This window comes from Triticum urartu, chromosome 7A (genome assembly GCF_056163025.1).
Source record: "Triticum urartu cultivar PI428250 chromosome 7A, HENAU_Tu73, whole genome shotgun sequence".
Classification (NCBI taxonomy): domain Eukaryota; kingdom Viridiplantae; phylum Streptophyta; class Magnoliopsida; order Poales; family Poaceae; genus Triticum; species Triticum urartu.
The window spans coordinates 511,223,546-511,238,647 of NC_141879.1; the positions used below are offsets into that span (position 1 = coordinate 511,223,546).

A 15,102-nucleotide genomic window follows, 5' to 3' on the forward strand; every position below is an offset into this window, starting at 1 on the left:
ATGATGGATGCAGTAGCATGGGTCGAGCGAGGGCTTATATACGCGAGGAGGGGGGGATTATAAAATGCGGCGCCTGACGTGGCGCACGTTGATGCGTGTCACTGTCACGGTCACCACCACACTTTGGCCTTTGGGAAAGGGCGCTCACTTTATTATCATAAACAAGTTTGTGTAAACCACCTGGTCACAAAGAAAACACGACGAGCCAAGGGGACCAGCGACGTACGCCGTTGTTAACACCACTGGTGGAGTCTAATGTCATAAGAAAGTGCATGAGTTGAAGCCAACGCAGGTCAAATGGTAAAGAACCAGCAAGTGAGTTACCAAAGAGATGCAAGATCTGCTGGAGAAACACACATAAATGTAATGCTGACGAGATCATCTGCCCAGTTTTCCTCGGCACAAGTACCAGCATTGCACCAACGCATGAAAATTCAGTTACAGTAGAAAAAAGTCACTCACTGAATCTCTGATATGTGCTAACACACCATTACCATTCACCATTGTCTTACTAACTTCTCGTGTAACTCTTCACGTATGTGGAAGCTGCGTCCAGCATACCATTTCGATCAAAGCCAACGCCCAGCTAGCCAGTCTAGCTTTATGACATGAGCACGCAACACCGCGAACAGCGGATCTACTGCATGCAGTCACTTGATACGGTAATAAGAGGCATTATGTTGCAGCATCCTCAAGGAACTGAGCGTGTTTCTCATTAATTTGTGGCCATGTTCAGAAATGCAGCATCATGCATTTTGTAGCCATTAATGATGTGCTGTTTCACTGATCTGGTTAGAGCTACACTTGTGGCAACACTTGGCAGGGACGTGTGCATGGCGGTTCCGGTGTTAGGTTCAAGCAGGGACAGGAACGCTCTTGTTGCCTCTAGAGGACCCGGGAAAAGATCCATGGATTCTGCCGTGGAAACAGTAATCCTCCATTGCCCATCGGGGTTTATAATCTTTATGTATAATCAGTGTAACTATCTCTGGAGCACGTGAGTAGGTACGTGTACATTGCTTTACCAATGTTGTTCTCAAGGCGTGGTTGATTCAGTCAGAATAATATACTTTATGCAGCATATGTACCTCACCGCGTGTCCATGGAGCTCCGTGCAACACCGTATGTACGTTTGATCCTGGATGTACGTGTAAAATGATTCTACCCGCCAATTTTTTAACATTTTTTTGACATTATTCTATTGACTCCTGCAGGCAAACACTGCATAGAGTCCCAACGCGGTTTTCTCAGAAATCACGCGGCCTGCATTGCCTTGCCAGGTACTACCAACAAGCAAAAACATCTTGGAGTGACACTGTTGATCGGATCCACGCGCGTGACCGTGCTAGATGAGTATATTCCAGATATACAATTCCGGTGCAGATACAGAGATACGTACGACATCCTCCCGCGTGGTCGCAGTGGCAGAGATCTCGCAGGCCGAGACGGGGGGAGGCAGGAGGCAATGGCTGGTGGGGTTGGGTAGCCAAAGAGCTAGCAACGGCATATATTTTTTGTTGCCGTACGCCTCATCTCATCTCATCGTGGATCTCGTGTCTAATCTGAGGTTGACGAGAGCTGTGCGGTGCCGCGACCACGCGAGGAAGGACTCGCTTTCTGAGGAAAGGCCGTGGCGCAAGTGCGAGCAGTTGACGCGGATCATGGTGCGGGCGTGGAGTGGTTGGACCCAAACCTGTACCTTGCCGCCCGATCGCGCTTCGGGCTCGGTTTATTCTAGTCTCGTGGGAGATGGGACCCACTCTGCATCTGCACTGCGTAGGGGTGTTTCTGTGCGGGTCTGGCTGGGTTTATCTCCCGGAGAACCCCGCCCGGTGCACGATGCGACATCCGCTCCGAGTATCCTATTCATCTCGTACCGCAGAGATGGTTTGATTTTGATAAGATTCCCGGCGTTCTGGAGGCATGGACGCCCAGCACAGCTAGCTTAAAGCATCTTCAGCCGCGCCTCCAACAGTCCCTCACTACGTGATTTTACCGTGCCGGCGTCGCGCCCTCAGAAGTCCGTTTTTCACCGGCTCAGGACGAAACTGATGCCGGCGGACCCAGACTGAACCCGGCTTTTTAGGGGACGCCTGGGGCGCCGGCACAGGTGAAAAGGGCGCGTGGGTCCGCCCTGTCGGCGAGGCGAGCGCCTCTTCCCGCCGTTTCTTCCCGCGTTTTCCCCACTTCCCTTCCATACTCTTTCTTCCTCCCACCAAACTCCTTCCCGCTCGCCTCCCTCCCAGCCGACCGCCATGCCATCGAAGAAATACGTGGCCCCCCACGCGGCGGCAACCGCGACCGCCTCCGTCGCCCAGCCGAAGCAGAGGAAGCCGAGGGCGCCGCCGACCAAGCCACCGGGCATGTCAAACACCGAGTGGAGGGCGGAAATTCAGCGGCGGGAGGCTGTCACCGCCGACCGGCGGAACAGGGCCACCACTAAGAAGGCCCGCGACAACGCGGCGCGCGCGGCTGCGGCTGCCTCGGCGGACCAAATAGAGGCCGAGGCGGCTCGCGCGGGGATGATGAATCCACCCGGAAGCCACGCCCAGTACGCGCCCTGGGGTCAGCAAGGCATCGGCTCTCCGCAACCATGGGCATCGCCCTTGCCGGGCTACGCCGACGGTGACGCGCACGGTGGGTTCAACCCAAACGTCACCTTCCCCCATGGATACCCGGTCCAGCGCACGCCCTCACCCACCTTCGCCGGCGTGCAGTATCCTCCATACAACCACTCGTCGCCCGCCTACGCTTCCTCCCCGACGCCCCCGCTACGCCATGGCCCGCTGCCCTTCTCGCACCTGGGCGACACCGACAAGACCGAGACCGACATGGACGACATCATCGCGACAGGTTCGGCCGCGGCCGCCGCATCTCCCGGGTTCGCCACCCAGGACGAGGTGGTGGATCTCAGTGGCGGCATGGACGGCGAGCTCGGCTACGTCTACGGCGAGGACGAGCAGGAGGAGCAGGAGGAGGACGACGACGAGGAGGAGGAGGACGACAACAAGGAGGAGGAGGAGGAGGAGCCGACGCCTGCGACGACGAAGGGGCGTAAAAAGAAGCGGGCGGCCAGGACAGGCGAGCCGCGCATCAAGTGGGCGTCCAAAGAGGAGGAATGCCTCGCCGAAGCATGGAAAGTCATCTGCCTCGACCCGACGACCGGCACGAACCAGAGCGTCGACACGTACTGGGACCGCATCAAGGCCGAGTTCGACGAGCGCAAGCTCGTCGACCCCTACTTCAAAGGCGTCTACATGCAGCGGGGCTCCAAGGCGATGGCGAACCATTGGGGGCGTATCCAGGGGCGTGCAACAAATGGCGTGGGGTCGTCGAGGAGGTCGCGGCTCGCCCGGAGAGCGGCGCCAGCGTCGAGGATCAGGTATGCCACGCCGGCCTCCCGCCTCTCTTCGTCGTGTACGCGCGCCAACTGTTTGTCCCTCCGCGCAGTTGCTACTCATGTTCACCCTGTACCGGCAGAGCAACAGCGACGCCGAATTCAAGTACCTCCACGTCTACAAGCGCATTGACAAGTGCGAGAAGTGGGCGGAAGTCCGGCGCACCCTCGACAAGGCCAAGGAGACCTACAAGCCGGACGCGCCGACTCCTGACGCATCGCAAGGGCGGCCGGACGGCAACAAAGTTGCCAAGAAGGGGAAATACGCCGACGCGGCCACCACTCGAGTGCCGGAGTCTATCGAGCACTGCCTCGCCGACGCGCAGGCCCGGGCCGTCCTTCGTGAAGAGAAGACCGAGGCGCGATGGTCGGCGTTGATGTCGAGCAGCGCCATCAAGCTCGACCTGCTCCGGACGAACGTCGCCGCGAAGAAGAGAAACACCGACCTGGCTTTCCTGCTGGGCGGGGCGAACATGCTCCAGAGCACCGACGAGGCGGTCAAGGCGTGGTACTTGGCGGAGCGTGGCCTCATCCTGAACCAGCTTTCCTCGACAAGGCCACCGACGCCGACGCACACGCCAACGCCGACGCCGCCGCCAAGCCCGCGTGACGACGCCTCCACGACGCCCAGCACCACCGAAGCCGCGCCGCCGCCGCCCAGCGCAGTGGCTGCTCCGACACCGCCAAGCCCGCGCACGCCAACTCCGCCGACGCCTGGGGCAGAGCCCGCCGAGTGATGCGCACGTGAACTTCTGCCGCTCTATTTTTTTGTACGCCGAACTGTGGCTTGCGATCGCCCGACTTGTGACGCCTTTTGTGAGCGGAAACGACCAAGTTCGAATTTTTCGCGTCCTGGGGGCGTGACTGGGAGCTAGGTCGCCCCCAGGAGTCGAACTAGCGCCGGTTCGCCCTCAGACCGCCCCTTTTTAGCACCCTGGGGGGCCGAACGGCTGGAGATGCTCTTAGCTACTCGTGCGGTGTTGAAGCTCGTTGGGAAAGAGCGCGTGACTTTTACGTTTTAATACTACTATATTTATTTATTTTAATAATAACACAGAATTATCTGGGTGATGTGCGCACCCACTGACAGAAATGAGGAGTAGTACAGAGTAGCTTGATTGGTGTTGTTTTCTGGCTAATCTGACGTCGGCCTTCCTTTAGTTAGTTATTTAACATTTAACGATTAAGTTCATTGACACGTTCTGTATTTTATTAACAAAGTAAAAGGTCCATACAACATCCCAGACAATTGTACAGTACAGCACACATTTTGCAGTCGACCGAGACTTCGTTATTCTTACAACAGACATTTTGCGGTCGGCCAACAGTACATTCCCTATATAGTTTCATTTCTTTTGGAGAGATCAAGGCGTTCATTTCCTTGCATTTTCACTTCGTTTGTGTTTCCCACAACTTGTAATGAGGTTTGTAGATGCCCCTTTGCAACAGTTGGTGTTGAAATTGCGGTTGAACCCTGATTGTGCATGGCGTTTTGGCTATGGAATTGTTCAGTTTCTAGCTAAAAAAATAATCACTGTTTCTCAGCCAACTGAACTAATTTTATTATTTACAAGGAACCAACGGTTTATCCAACTGGAATAAGTAACATACATGCTATGTTGGATTTTGTCTACCAATCTTGGTGTTGCTCGCTTAATCCATCGATTTCTTGTGTGATTCCATCCGATGGAATTTGTTGGGCTAACTTGGTTTGTTTCGGACAGTTGGCTTTGTGTGTTCGTTAGAAATAGGAAGATGCAATTGAAAAAAGAGAAACGAAATAGGAAGAAGTAATTGGCCAAAAAAGGAGGAATTTGGGATGGATAAACACTCGCGGCAATTTCTCAAGAACATCACAGAGTCTCGTATAGTAGTCTCACATTTGTTGTGAAACGACATCATCTCTTGGGTGCCAAGCCCTCCATAGAACTAGCATAATTTTTTCCCTCATCTAACCTGAGCAAATACTCAAGCTTTGCGAGACCCAATCCGGGGAGAAGGGCATGATAGATTTGTCCTCCGGCAGTTTTCATATTTTACTCAATTCCTTTCAAAGAGCTCGTTGTTTTATGTAGACAACAGTAGCACGGTGTGCGTTTTCTACAGCAACATCACATAAGTTGCATATACCATCCAATTCAAGAGTCCTCTTGTGCTTGTTGTCCTTCGTAGGGAGAGAATTAGTGGCAACCCTCCACGTGAAGATACAAATTTTATGTGGTGCCTTAGCCTTCTAGACTAGATTCCATAAGCTCTCCCTACCATTACTGGGATTTTTTTGAGGAGCCTTCGCTGGATCCACCCTGCAAAGACATTCCAAGCTGATAAGGACTCCTAACCGTGAAGATAACGTTCTTCTCATAATTTCCATTGATTTTGGGGGAAGTTTGTTTTGTATATTTCTTCCGCGTCAAAATTATAGAACAGTTGGTCAATGATCTGCTCGTTCCATGCATTTGATTGCGGAAGCAACAATTGGTTTACCCATCTTAGCCGGCATATATTCTTCATGGATTGTATGGAAAGGCCGGACTGCCGAGGTGTCCAATTGTCCCCAAGAATTTCGATACTCTTTCCATTCCCCACTCTCCATAGCACTCCTTTTTTCAGGAGTTCAAGCACATATTCAATTCCTCGCCATACGGATGATGCATCAGAAGTGAAGACCGTGTCCAAAGAATTTCCTTTTGGGTAATACTTCGCTTTTAGAACCCTAGCATTATGACTGTCAAGTCTTTGGACAAGTCTCCATGCTTCTTCTGCGAAAAGAGCTTGGTTGAAAATACGGATATCATAGAACCCCAACCCACCATCACGCTTTGGTTTTGTCATCTTCTCCCACAACATCCAGTGCACTCTTATTTTTTCCCTCTTCATTCCCCCACCAGATGTCTCGCACCAGCTTCTTATATTTCTCACAAAAGCCCGCCCTCATTTTGAATATGCTCATGGTATGAGTAGGCAGGGCTTGAGCAATAGACTTGACCAAAATGTCTTTTGCCCCATAGGACATGAATCTTTCTGCCCAGCCTACAAGTCTTTTTGTGAACCTCTCAAAGATGGGTTGGAAATGAGAATCCTTCATCCGGTCTTCAGGGGTAATAAGACCGAGGTACTTCTCCTCAAAGCTAATCCGGTTGCAAATGATATTAAAGGGAAGCGGAAGTTGCATGATGTTAATATGCAGTATACTAACCTGCCTCGCCATGTTGATGTGGTTGGCTGGACTAAGCCGCCTGAGAATCACCTAAATATCAATGTTGACGCTTCTTTCATCGCATGCACGAGATTAGCTGCGCTGGGAGTGGTTGGCAGGGATAGGTTTGGTGATATTGTCTTCTCAATGGGTTCTTGTTTTCATGGATGCTCGGATGCAGAGGAAGCTGAAGTCCAGGCCCTATCTTTTGACCTCATCCAGGCTCGTAAACTAGATTTGAACCAAGTGCAGCTCAAGACCGATTGCATCGCCATAGTGGCCTTTGTGAATGATAGTAGTACTGTTAGCAGGCCAGCTGGTGGGCTTGTTATGAGAATTCTAAGCATATGATCAGGGAATTTGGAGCTTGTTTTGTTTTCGAAGTCCATAGAAAGAGCAATGTGACCGCGCATGAGCTTGCTGCCTATGCTAGAGTAAATGGGGATTTCTTTCTATTAGCTGTCACAAGTTTTGAAGCATGTAATTGCTTGATAAGTTTTGAAGCATGTAATTGCTTGGTTTATGATATAGACGAAGCACTCACTTATCCTCAAAAAAGGAGGATTTTTTAAGAGGACGCAAAGCGGAAAGCGCCAGGGTTATATACTACATGTACCGATAAGTAACTCGGTATCCCTTCTAGACGCGACGAACTGGCTGACCAGTACTACCTCCTCTAGCTTGAGTTTTTTTCTCTGTGTTTTTCTTATCGGTTTTCACTATTTGCATTGGTTTTCTTTGTTTTTTTCTTTTTCATTTTTCGGGTATTTTGGTTTCCTTAGTTTCCCCCCTTCGGTTTTCACCTGTATTTGGTTTTCTTCCCGGATTTTTTCCAACACATGTCTACTTTTTCATACACATCGTATATTGTTTATACATCAGAAAGATTTTTTATACACATTTAACATTTTTCAAATACATGATTAACTTTTTTCAAATATATGTTTTAATGTCTATTTTTTCACACACATCATATTTTTCATATACATCTAAAACATTTTTCAAATACATGTTTTCAACATTTTTTGGATACGTCCTAACGATTTTTCAAGTAACGTTGAAATATTTTTTGGAGGAAGCATTTTCTTAAACTATGTGAACCTTTTTTTAAAAGTTGTACATAACATTTTTTTGAATGTCACAATTTTTTTGAAAGGTGTGAACATTTTTTCCAAATGCATCGTCCATTTTTGGGATGGTACAAAACATTTTTTATGAATTACACAAACATTTTTTATGAATTACACAAGCATTTTTACAATGTTTCTTAAAATGTCACATACAATATTTCAAAATGTGTGAACACTTTTAAAATGACAAAAATCAATTTTTTGAATGCTATCAACCATTTTTTAAAGTACTCTAACAATGCTTTTAAACCACGTTAAAAAAATTGAACTCAGTGGTTTTTTAATGTTTTTAAGTAATTTTAAGTATTAGAATATGTGTATTTAGAATTTTTTTGTTTCAAAAATATGAAAATAAAAAGAAAGAAAAATGAACAAGGTGCTACTTGGGCCACCCAATAATAGCGCTGAGAGGGCACCTTTGAGGCAAGACATCCTTCGGCCTTGCAACAGGCAATACATAGCCGCTCCCAATGCAAAGAGACCCGAATCCTATTTGACGCTTCTTTGGTACACGGCGCCTGAAGACGTGTGGAATCAGATGGCCCATCTATACTTTGTAGTGAGAGAAGCTGGTCCCGGTTTTGGAAAGCTTCCAAAAGCTTCCCAGCAGGTTTTGGGAAGCTTTAGGCCCTCTTTGATTCGTAGGATTCTCAGAAAACGAGTATGAGAAAAATAAAAGATTGGAGTAGCATGCCCATTTGAATCTTATAGGATTAGCATAGAGTGTTTGATGCCACAGAAAAAACAAAGGAAGTTAAAAAAGAGGTTTGAGTGGATACTAGATTTCCATAGAAAAAATTCCTATAGGATTTAATCCTATGAATCAAACGACCAATGCAGGAAAGTTTCCTAAGGATTCTTCCAGAAATCCTATGAAATTCCTTTGAATCAAAGGAGCCCTTAAAAAAATGTGGATTCTGAGGTAGGGAATTTTATTTTTTGGCCAGAACTGAAGTAGGGAAGTTTCATATGAGGATGGCTGTTAAAGACAGATTTTCTAAGGAATCTTGGAATCTAGTCAATGTATATGGTGTAACCAGTCAAGAAGCAGGCAGTAAGCTACGAACACTAGAAGAAGGTGGTCGCTCATCTTGAGTCACTCAGCTAAAGACCTAGTTCAACTAGAACAGTAGGGAAAACGGAGAGGCCGCACTCCGTAGCTTTGGTCGTCGCACTCTAATCCGCTGAAAGTAAATGATGAAATTAGACAAGCTGAAAATGCAAATAAAAGTCGGTCGTTTTTTTACTTGAGGCGGCAGACTTGGAGATCCCTACTACCGTTAGAGATTAAGGAGAAAATAAGAAAACAAGTGTTGGGTAGGCTTGAACTGAATTTCGAATCCTTAGTAAAGTTGATGCCATGCAATGGACAAACAACTCTGGCACAAGGCTAACAAGATAAGAAGACACAGGCCAGGATTGTTCAACTACACATGCACGGAGATAAGGTAATAAAATTATCAAACATTTGCTCATGCCATAGCCGAGGAAACAAGATAGCGGTAGACAATTTAGAGTAGCAGCAACAGGGTACAACAGCTAAGGGAAGGACAAAGCTTGGAAACCTGATGAGAGCAACCGGTATATTGAATGAACATGATCGATAAGGGCTAGTAAGTCAAGCGATCCCGGTCATCATGAATATCCTCTGCAATTGCTCCATGAATTCACATGATGTAAAATGACCAGTTCAGTTCAATATTTATACCTTTATTTTTATTTTGAAAGATGTAGCCACAGAATAACTTGGCACTATTCCTTATTCCAAGCAAACTGATCTTGACAGACAGTATTCATTTCACTGTTTTCACATAGCCTCTAGTAGTACTGCCCGATCCCATTTGTCCCAATGGCATGACATATTGGCATGTGACAAGCGTAAAGTGTTTTGCAGAGGTGCCGCTCTGATTTTTCGTGCCATAGATGACTACCATGCTCCTGTTATCATCCAACCTGTCACGCAAACTGGGATTGTCGCTGCAGACAGTTAATACTGCTGTGCAAATATGTAACTGAAAACAATGCTTAAGATGACAGCCCGGGAGATGACAAACTTTAGTGCCACAATCGTGCCCTTTAGCATGCCTAAGCACTAGGCGACAAAAGAATGCCTAGCCTAAATCATGGTAGACAAGCGCTAGGCAGTGGCAAAATGCACAATTAACACCCCTAGTGCCTTTTTCCTTGCTAACTATATACCTAGATAACATTTAAATTTCATATAAAGAAAGAATGTAAGGTAATATAAACAATGTATAGGCGGAATGTACATATAGAACATCCAGTTTCCAGATAATGCAAGAAAGCTAAAGAAGAAGAAATCATGTTGGCAGATGCTGCCACTCAGACACAAGGAAAAAATACACAATCAGCAGACCACTATTTATGTGGGGAAAAAGTAGAATCACAAGAGCACAAGGGACAGATAACGAGCCAGGTATTTAGTCATCGTATGAAGAGTGAGGAGCAGCAGTACAGCCAACATCAAATGGATCCTCTGATCCACAACAATGCCAGTACTGGAGCACTTTGCCTGCACCCGGCGTATCCATGGTCCCACCAGAATGGACACTTTCAAATTTTCTCTTTGTTTCCCCTGGAGTGGCAGAAATGAACCATTTAGTTCTATGTAGGTCTCGAGGACAAAACAATTCAATCAGTATGCCTGTCCAACCGAAATGGTAAAAGCGAGCTCCTGACGACTTCGCCGATAACCACAATCCACAAGTCATAAAGTTTTCTAAGCAAAATGCTAGTATCTCAAGACCATAGAAGGCCAGCTAAAGCTACAAGAATCGAACAAAACAAGATCGGCATCCCATCTTAACCCTTATGCAAGCAGTTCTAACAAAAACTCTAAAGTTGTAGTACTATTAAAGCTGCGACAAGTAATATGGATCGGAGGGAGTAGATAAATTTGAGAACTCCTCGCGGAAGATGTCACATTTAGTCCGGATCATATGGACGGCTACTGATCACTCGCGAATCATGGTTTGGAACTCACTGGACAGTACAATTCATTTACAAAGACAGGGCTATTTGGTAGATGAATCCTCACCAGCTACTGTGTCTGAAGATAAGCAGGTAGCCATGGGAGAGACGATTTCTCACCTCCAAAGTGGGCCGTGTGGTAGCGGCATGACGAAGGGTGATTCGCAGCCGGGTCGTACTGCTTCTTGCAATTCTTGCAGGTGCGGAGCACGGGGCCGCCCACGCCTCCTACGGCGACCGACACCGACGGCCGGAAGTGACGGCGGGGGTTGATCTGGGAGGCGGGGAAGGGCCGGCTGGGTGCACGAAGAAGCGGCACACGCGCGGGTGGTGCGGCCATGGGCGGCGCCGGCGCGGCCACCCAACTGTCTGCGGGGTGGGCTGTGGGGAGGGGACGGTGAAGGCGGAGATAGAGGAGAGACCTGGACGACAGTGAAGGCCTGGACGCCGACTGAATTTGTTTTTCTGTTTTATACAATGTGTTACTACAAACTAGTACTCCCCTCCGTTCCAAAATACTTGTAGTTTCAGTTCAAAATCTATGGAGTGCTCATTTTTGATATTTTTGAGACAAAGTACTCTTCCGTTCATAAATACAAAACGTTTTAGATATTTCAATATAAATTACATAACCATCGCAAAAAAATAAAAAATTTTGGTCAAAAAAAATATAAATTACATAAGGACTGAAATAAGTGAACAAACACACTAAAATGTGTCTATGCATATTTGATTCACAAAAAAGTAGAGTCTTATATTTGTGAACGAAGGGAGTAAATAACAGGCAATGTTGATGACAAAATTGTTTCCCCAGTGTGGTCGCCCTGATCGGGGGCACTAAAGCCAACCTTGTTTTCGACCCTTGACCCCTCTGCACCACAAAATGAAAGGAGGAGGTCTTGATGGCCCGAGGTTGAAACAAATAGGTTAGGGCATCTCACTATCTTTGTTACCAAAGTGTCATAAAACGTTTGCAAATGTCTGTATAGACGTCGTTCGGACTTTTTTTGCAATCCAATGCGACACTGCATACAGATGAGTTTCATGCGCCCGAGTTCCTGCAAACCGGCCACAAACTAGGGAAAGGTTTTGGGGGAGTCCAGACCTTCGCCAAGGACTCCGACAACCCGGACCACTCAAAGTCCCTCTCCCGGACTAATCATCCACGCTAGATCTTTTTTCGCGTTAAACATAATGCCCAAACTTTAACATGCCCATCTTAACAATGAAAGATCTGAGATACCCCTTGGATGATCATCGTGCCCTCTGCTGCTGCTCACAAGGCCACAACCGCCCCACTCTACCTCTACTATAAGTGGCAAGGAGACACTATGAACCCATCCCCTCAACGTTCCGTTCCGTCCAGTCAGCCCCTCAGGTGGTGCCTGTGATCAGGCGATAATGTTGCTGCAGTCAGGAAGAACGCATGGCGACGAACATGAGAAGACTTGCATTTACACTTGCACCATCTTACCATCTTAACTGGTAAAATGGCAGAACAGGTCAAATGGTACAATCAGACAAGCATAGTTAGAACTCAGCTTCAAAGTTATTTATTGCTGGTTCAAAAAAATGTTGTTTATTGCTATCATTCAGGACAACTTATTTGCAGATGTCCACAAACTGAAGCAAGAAGCTATAAGCCTGGGGAAGTCTAAATAGAGACCTCATCAGGAACTTAAGGATTGTACGCTTCTCATGAAGGATGATATTCTCTCCGGGTCCTTGCTTATACCGTCAGGAGAGCATATTCCACTGCTAACATCCACACCATTTGGTTTTAGAGCGGAAGCGGCTTGACAAACATTGTCCGCATGAAGGCCTCCTGCTAGCAGCCAGCCGTTCTTGCTTTTCACCGACGGCATTTGGAAATTCTCCCAGTTGAATCCTTTGCCGCTGCAAGCAAATACGGATCAAATTAATCAGACCGATATGTTCCACATCAGTACATGCTTATAGTTCCAGGCGATGAAAATTTACATAGCAGTAACTATTCATTCCAAAAGTATGAAGGAAAAATATATTTTTTGAGAGTATATCCAACACACGCATTAGTACATTTTGCAGAGGCATGAGGGCCTTACTTGTCACGGCACGGGTCACACGCTTTGCCATTGAAAGTTTGGAACACAACTGTGAATTATGTTTAAAGATGTCACAAAATGCCTATCCTTTAAACCAAATCCCTGCTACTCAAACTACTAAAGCACAAAAGACATCATTGTAAAAGAAAATATTGATATTCTTTGGCGAGTAACTGCTAAGTTAGATAAGAGCTTCACTAGTCTCCGCTGTTAACTAGTACAACAACAAACATCAAGGATATTAGAGAGTACGACAACCGAATGAGCAACATTATGTACCTTCCACCCTCTGCACTATCCACCAAAAACCAGTCAATGCCATATTCTTCATTGGGAGGAGAATTGATAAGTTTTCCATCCGCGTCAGCATTAAGAACATATACAATTCGATTGTTCTTGGCAAGAGCAGGAACTAGTGCTCGAGAACTATCTCCATGAAGCTGTGTAAAAGCAACTGATCTGTAAAGACTAGCAAAACAAGCCACTGTCGTTCTACCAAGTAGTAGAGATTAGCAGCAACCAGGGAGAATGTACCTGAATAAGTTGAAGGTCGCATGAATCGGATACTCTTAAGATGGTCTCTTCGTCATCATCGACAAACACACCAACAGCTTCAGCCCCATATGACTTTGCTACTCTGGATATTTCCTTCGCTTCCGACAGTTGGACAGACCGTTTGGACTTAGGCCAAAGAATCATCCCAATAAGTTTAGCTCCAGCCTCTGCAGCGACTTCTGCATCTCTGGCAGATGTGATGCCACACATTTTGACTACGGGCTCGTTTCTCTCCGCACCCTCTGCACTGGATGCCAATGAAATGGAAGCACTAGCTCGTTTGCTGGACGAATGTTGCATTTTAACCAGTGGCAACCCTGGGCGCCGCCCTAAACAATAAAATGAATGAGAGAATTGAGCGCGGCTGATAATCCTAGTGGCGCAGTTGGCAGTTCCAATTTCTAATGCTACGGCCAAACAAGTGCCTAAACAAGGCAGGATGAACGACTAAATGAACAGCGAAGGGCCAGAAAAGGCTCACATTTGTTTGCAGGTGCAGCGACCCGCAGCGGCTGCTTGGTTGAGAACGCCGTCGCCATCGCTGCTGCGCAGCACAATCAAAGGAACATGAAAGGTTTCGAGTCAGACAAACGGCGTACAGCAGCGGGCAGAACGCCGCGGCAGAGGCATTCTGACGAACAGGTCGCGTGCGCCCTGGATGGCTGGAGGTTTCTTGCAGAAACAGGGGGCGGACGAGCGAACCTGGGGAGGGGCGAGCAGGAACGCGCGGGCACCTGGTTGGGCGAGCTGCAACGGCGATGCGAGCAGCTCCGGTCTGCGGTCTCTCCACGGCGTGGACGGGCGACGAGACGGGGGGTAGAAGACGAGGGAGGATGGAACGGAGCGGCCCCGTCCAGCCGCCGCCACATCTGTCTAGAGAGCCTCGCTCACCTACCGCTCACGTGGTTGAAATCGTCCAACGATCAAAATACATTTGCGTACTTAGATATAAACTTAGATATAAAAATATTAATATATACAATAATAAATTAATAACATTAGATTTATTATCGAATGTATTTTCTCATTATATAGATTTGTTATGGTAAATGTTTATATTATCTTTTATAAACTAGATCAAACTTGATGAAGTTTGACTTCAGCCAAATTTAATATGCGAAGTAAATAAAAGCAAGAGAGTACAATCTACTACAATCACGTAGCAGAACTTGTCTCTGTTCCAGAAACATGTACAGCAGCCATGACAATAAATTTGTCTTCACAAACACGTAGAGTTATTCTGTGTGGGCAGCCTATTTCTTTTCTTTCTTCTTTTTGAAATTGGGCTAGTTATCCTGTTTGGGCAGCCTATTACTTTTCTTTCCTCCTTTTGAAATTGGGCTAACCTATTTCTAGCCATCATTTCCAGTACAGTAATAAAACCAGTGAGTAGCTATTTGTAAGTTGCCTAAAAACGAATTTGTGTTAAATCAATTTTGGGCGAAGCGGCAAGACCGAGATGAAGGCGCCGAGGCGAGCACCAGCAAGGCACGGGAACGTCGGCAAAGCCAAAGCGCGAGCGACCCAGAGCCGAAGACGACAGCAGGTGGCCAACATTGAGCAGCGATGGGACGAAGGGGAATCGGGCTGAAGAAAGAAAATGTATCAGCATTTAGATTTTATAAACCGGCTCATAAAAGGGATTTACCCTGAAAACAAACAGCATCGACCGCTGTCTGCTCGTGTTCTCTCTTCTCATTCCCTTTCTTCAACATCACCCACAAAAAACATCACCAAGAAACTTGTTGC

The 15,102-nt window shown here is 47.1% G+C and overlaps 2 protein-coding genes and 1 pseudogene across 2 annotated transcripts; 1 reads left to right on the plus strand and 2 right to left on the minus strand.

The window, feature by feature from the left end:
• Positions 1 to 9,958: 9,958 nt before the first annotated feature.
• On the minus strand, positions 9,959 to 11,171 carry LOC125524763 (carboxypeptidase). Its single transcript, XM_048689790.2, has 2 exons — positions 10,835 to 11,171; positions 9,959 to 10,319 (listed from the first exon to the last, which is right to left on the minus strand). Exons 1-2 carry the CDS (start codon positions 11,052 to 11,054, stop codon positions 10,165 to 10,167), a joined length of 375 nt encoding a protein of 124 aa, XP_048545747.1. The 5' UTR covers positions 11,055 to 11,171; the 3' UTR covers positions 9,959 to 10,164.
• A 970-nt stretch (positions 11,172 to 12,141) lies between these two features.
• Positions 12,142 to 14,255, minus strand: LOC125522953 (N-(5'-phosphoribosyl)anthranilate isomerase 1, chloroplastic). Its single transcript, XM_048687993.2, has 5 exons — positions 14,056 to 14,255; positions 13,835 to 13,897; positions 13,333 to 13,682; positions 13,078 to 13,238; positions 12,142 to 12,610 (listed from the first exon to the last, which is right to left on the minus strand). The coding sequence occupies exons 2-5, from the start codon at positions 13,890 to 13,892 to the stop codon at positions 12,385 to 12,387; spliced, it is 795 nt and encodes a 264-aa protein (XP_048543950.1). The 5' UTR covers positions 13,893 to 13,897; positions 14,056 to 14,255; the 3' UTR covers positions 12,142 to 12,384.
• Positions 14,012 to 15,102, plus strand: part of LOC147960192 (uncharacterized) — a 34,389-nt pseudogene continuing 33,298 nt past the window's right edge.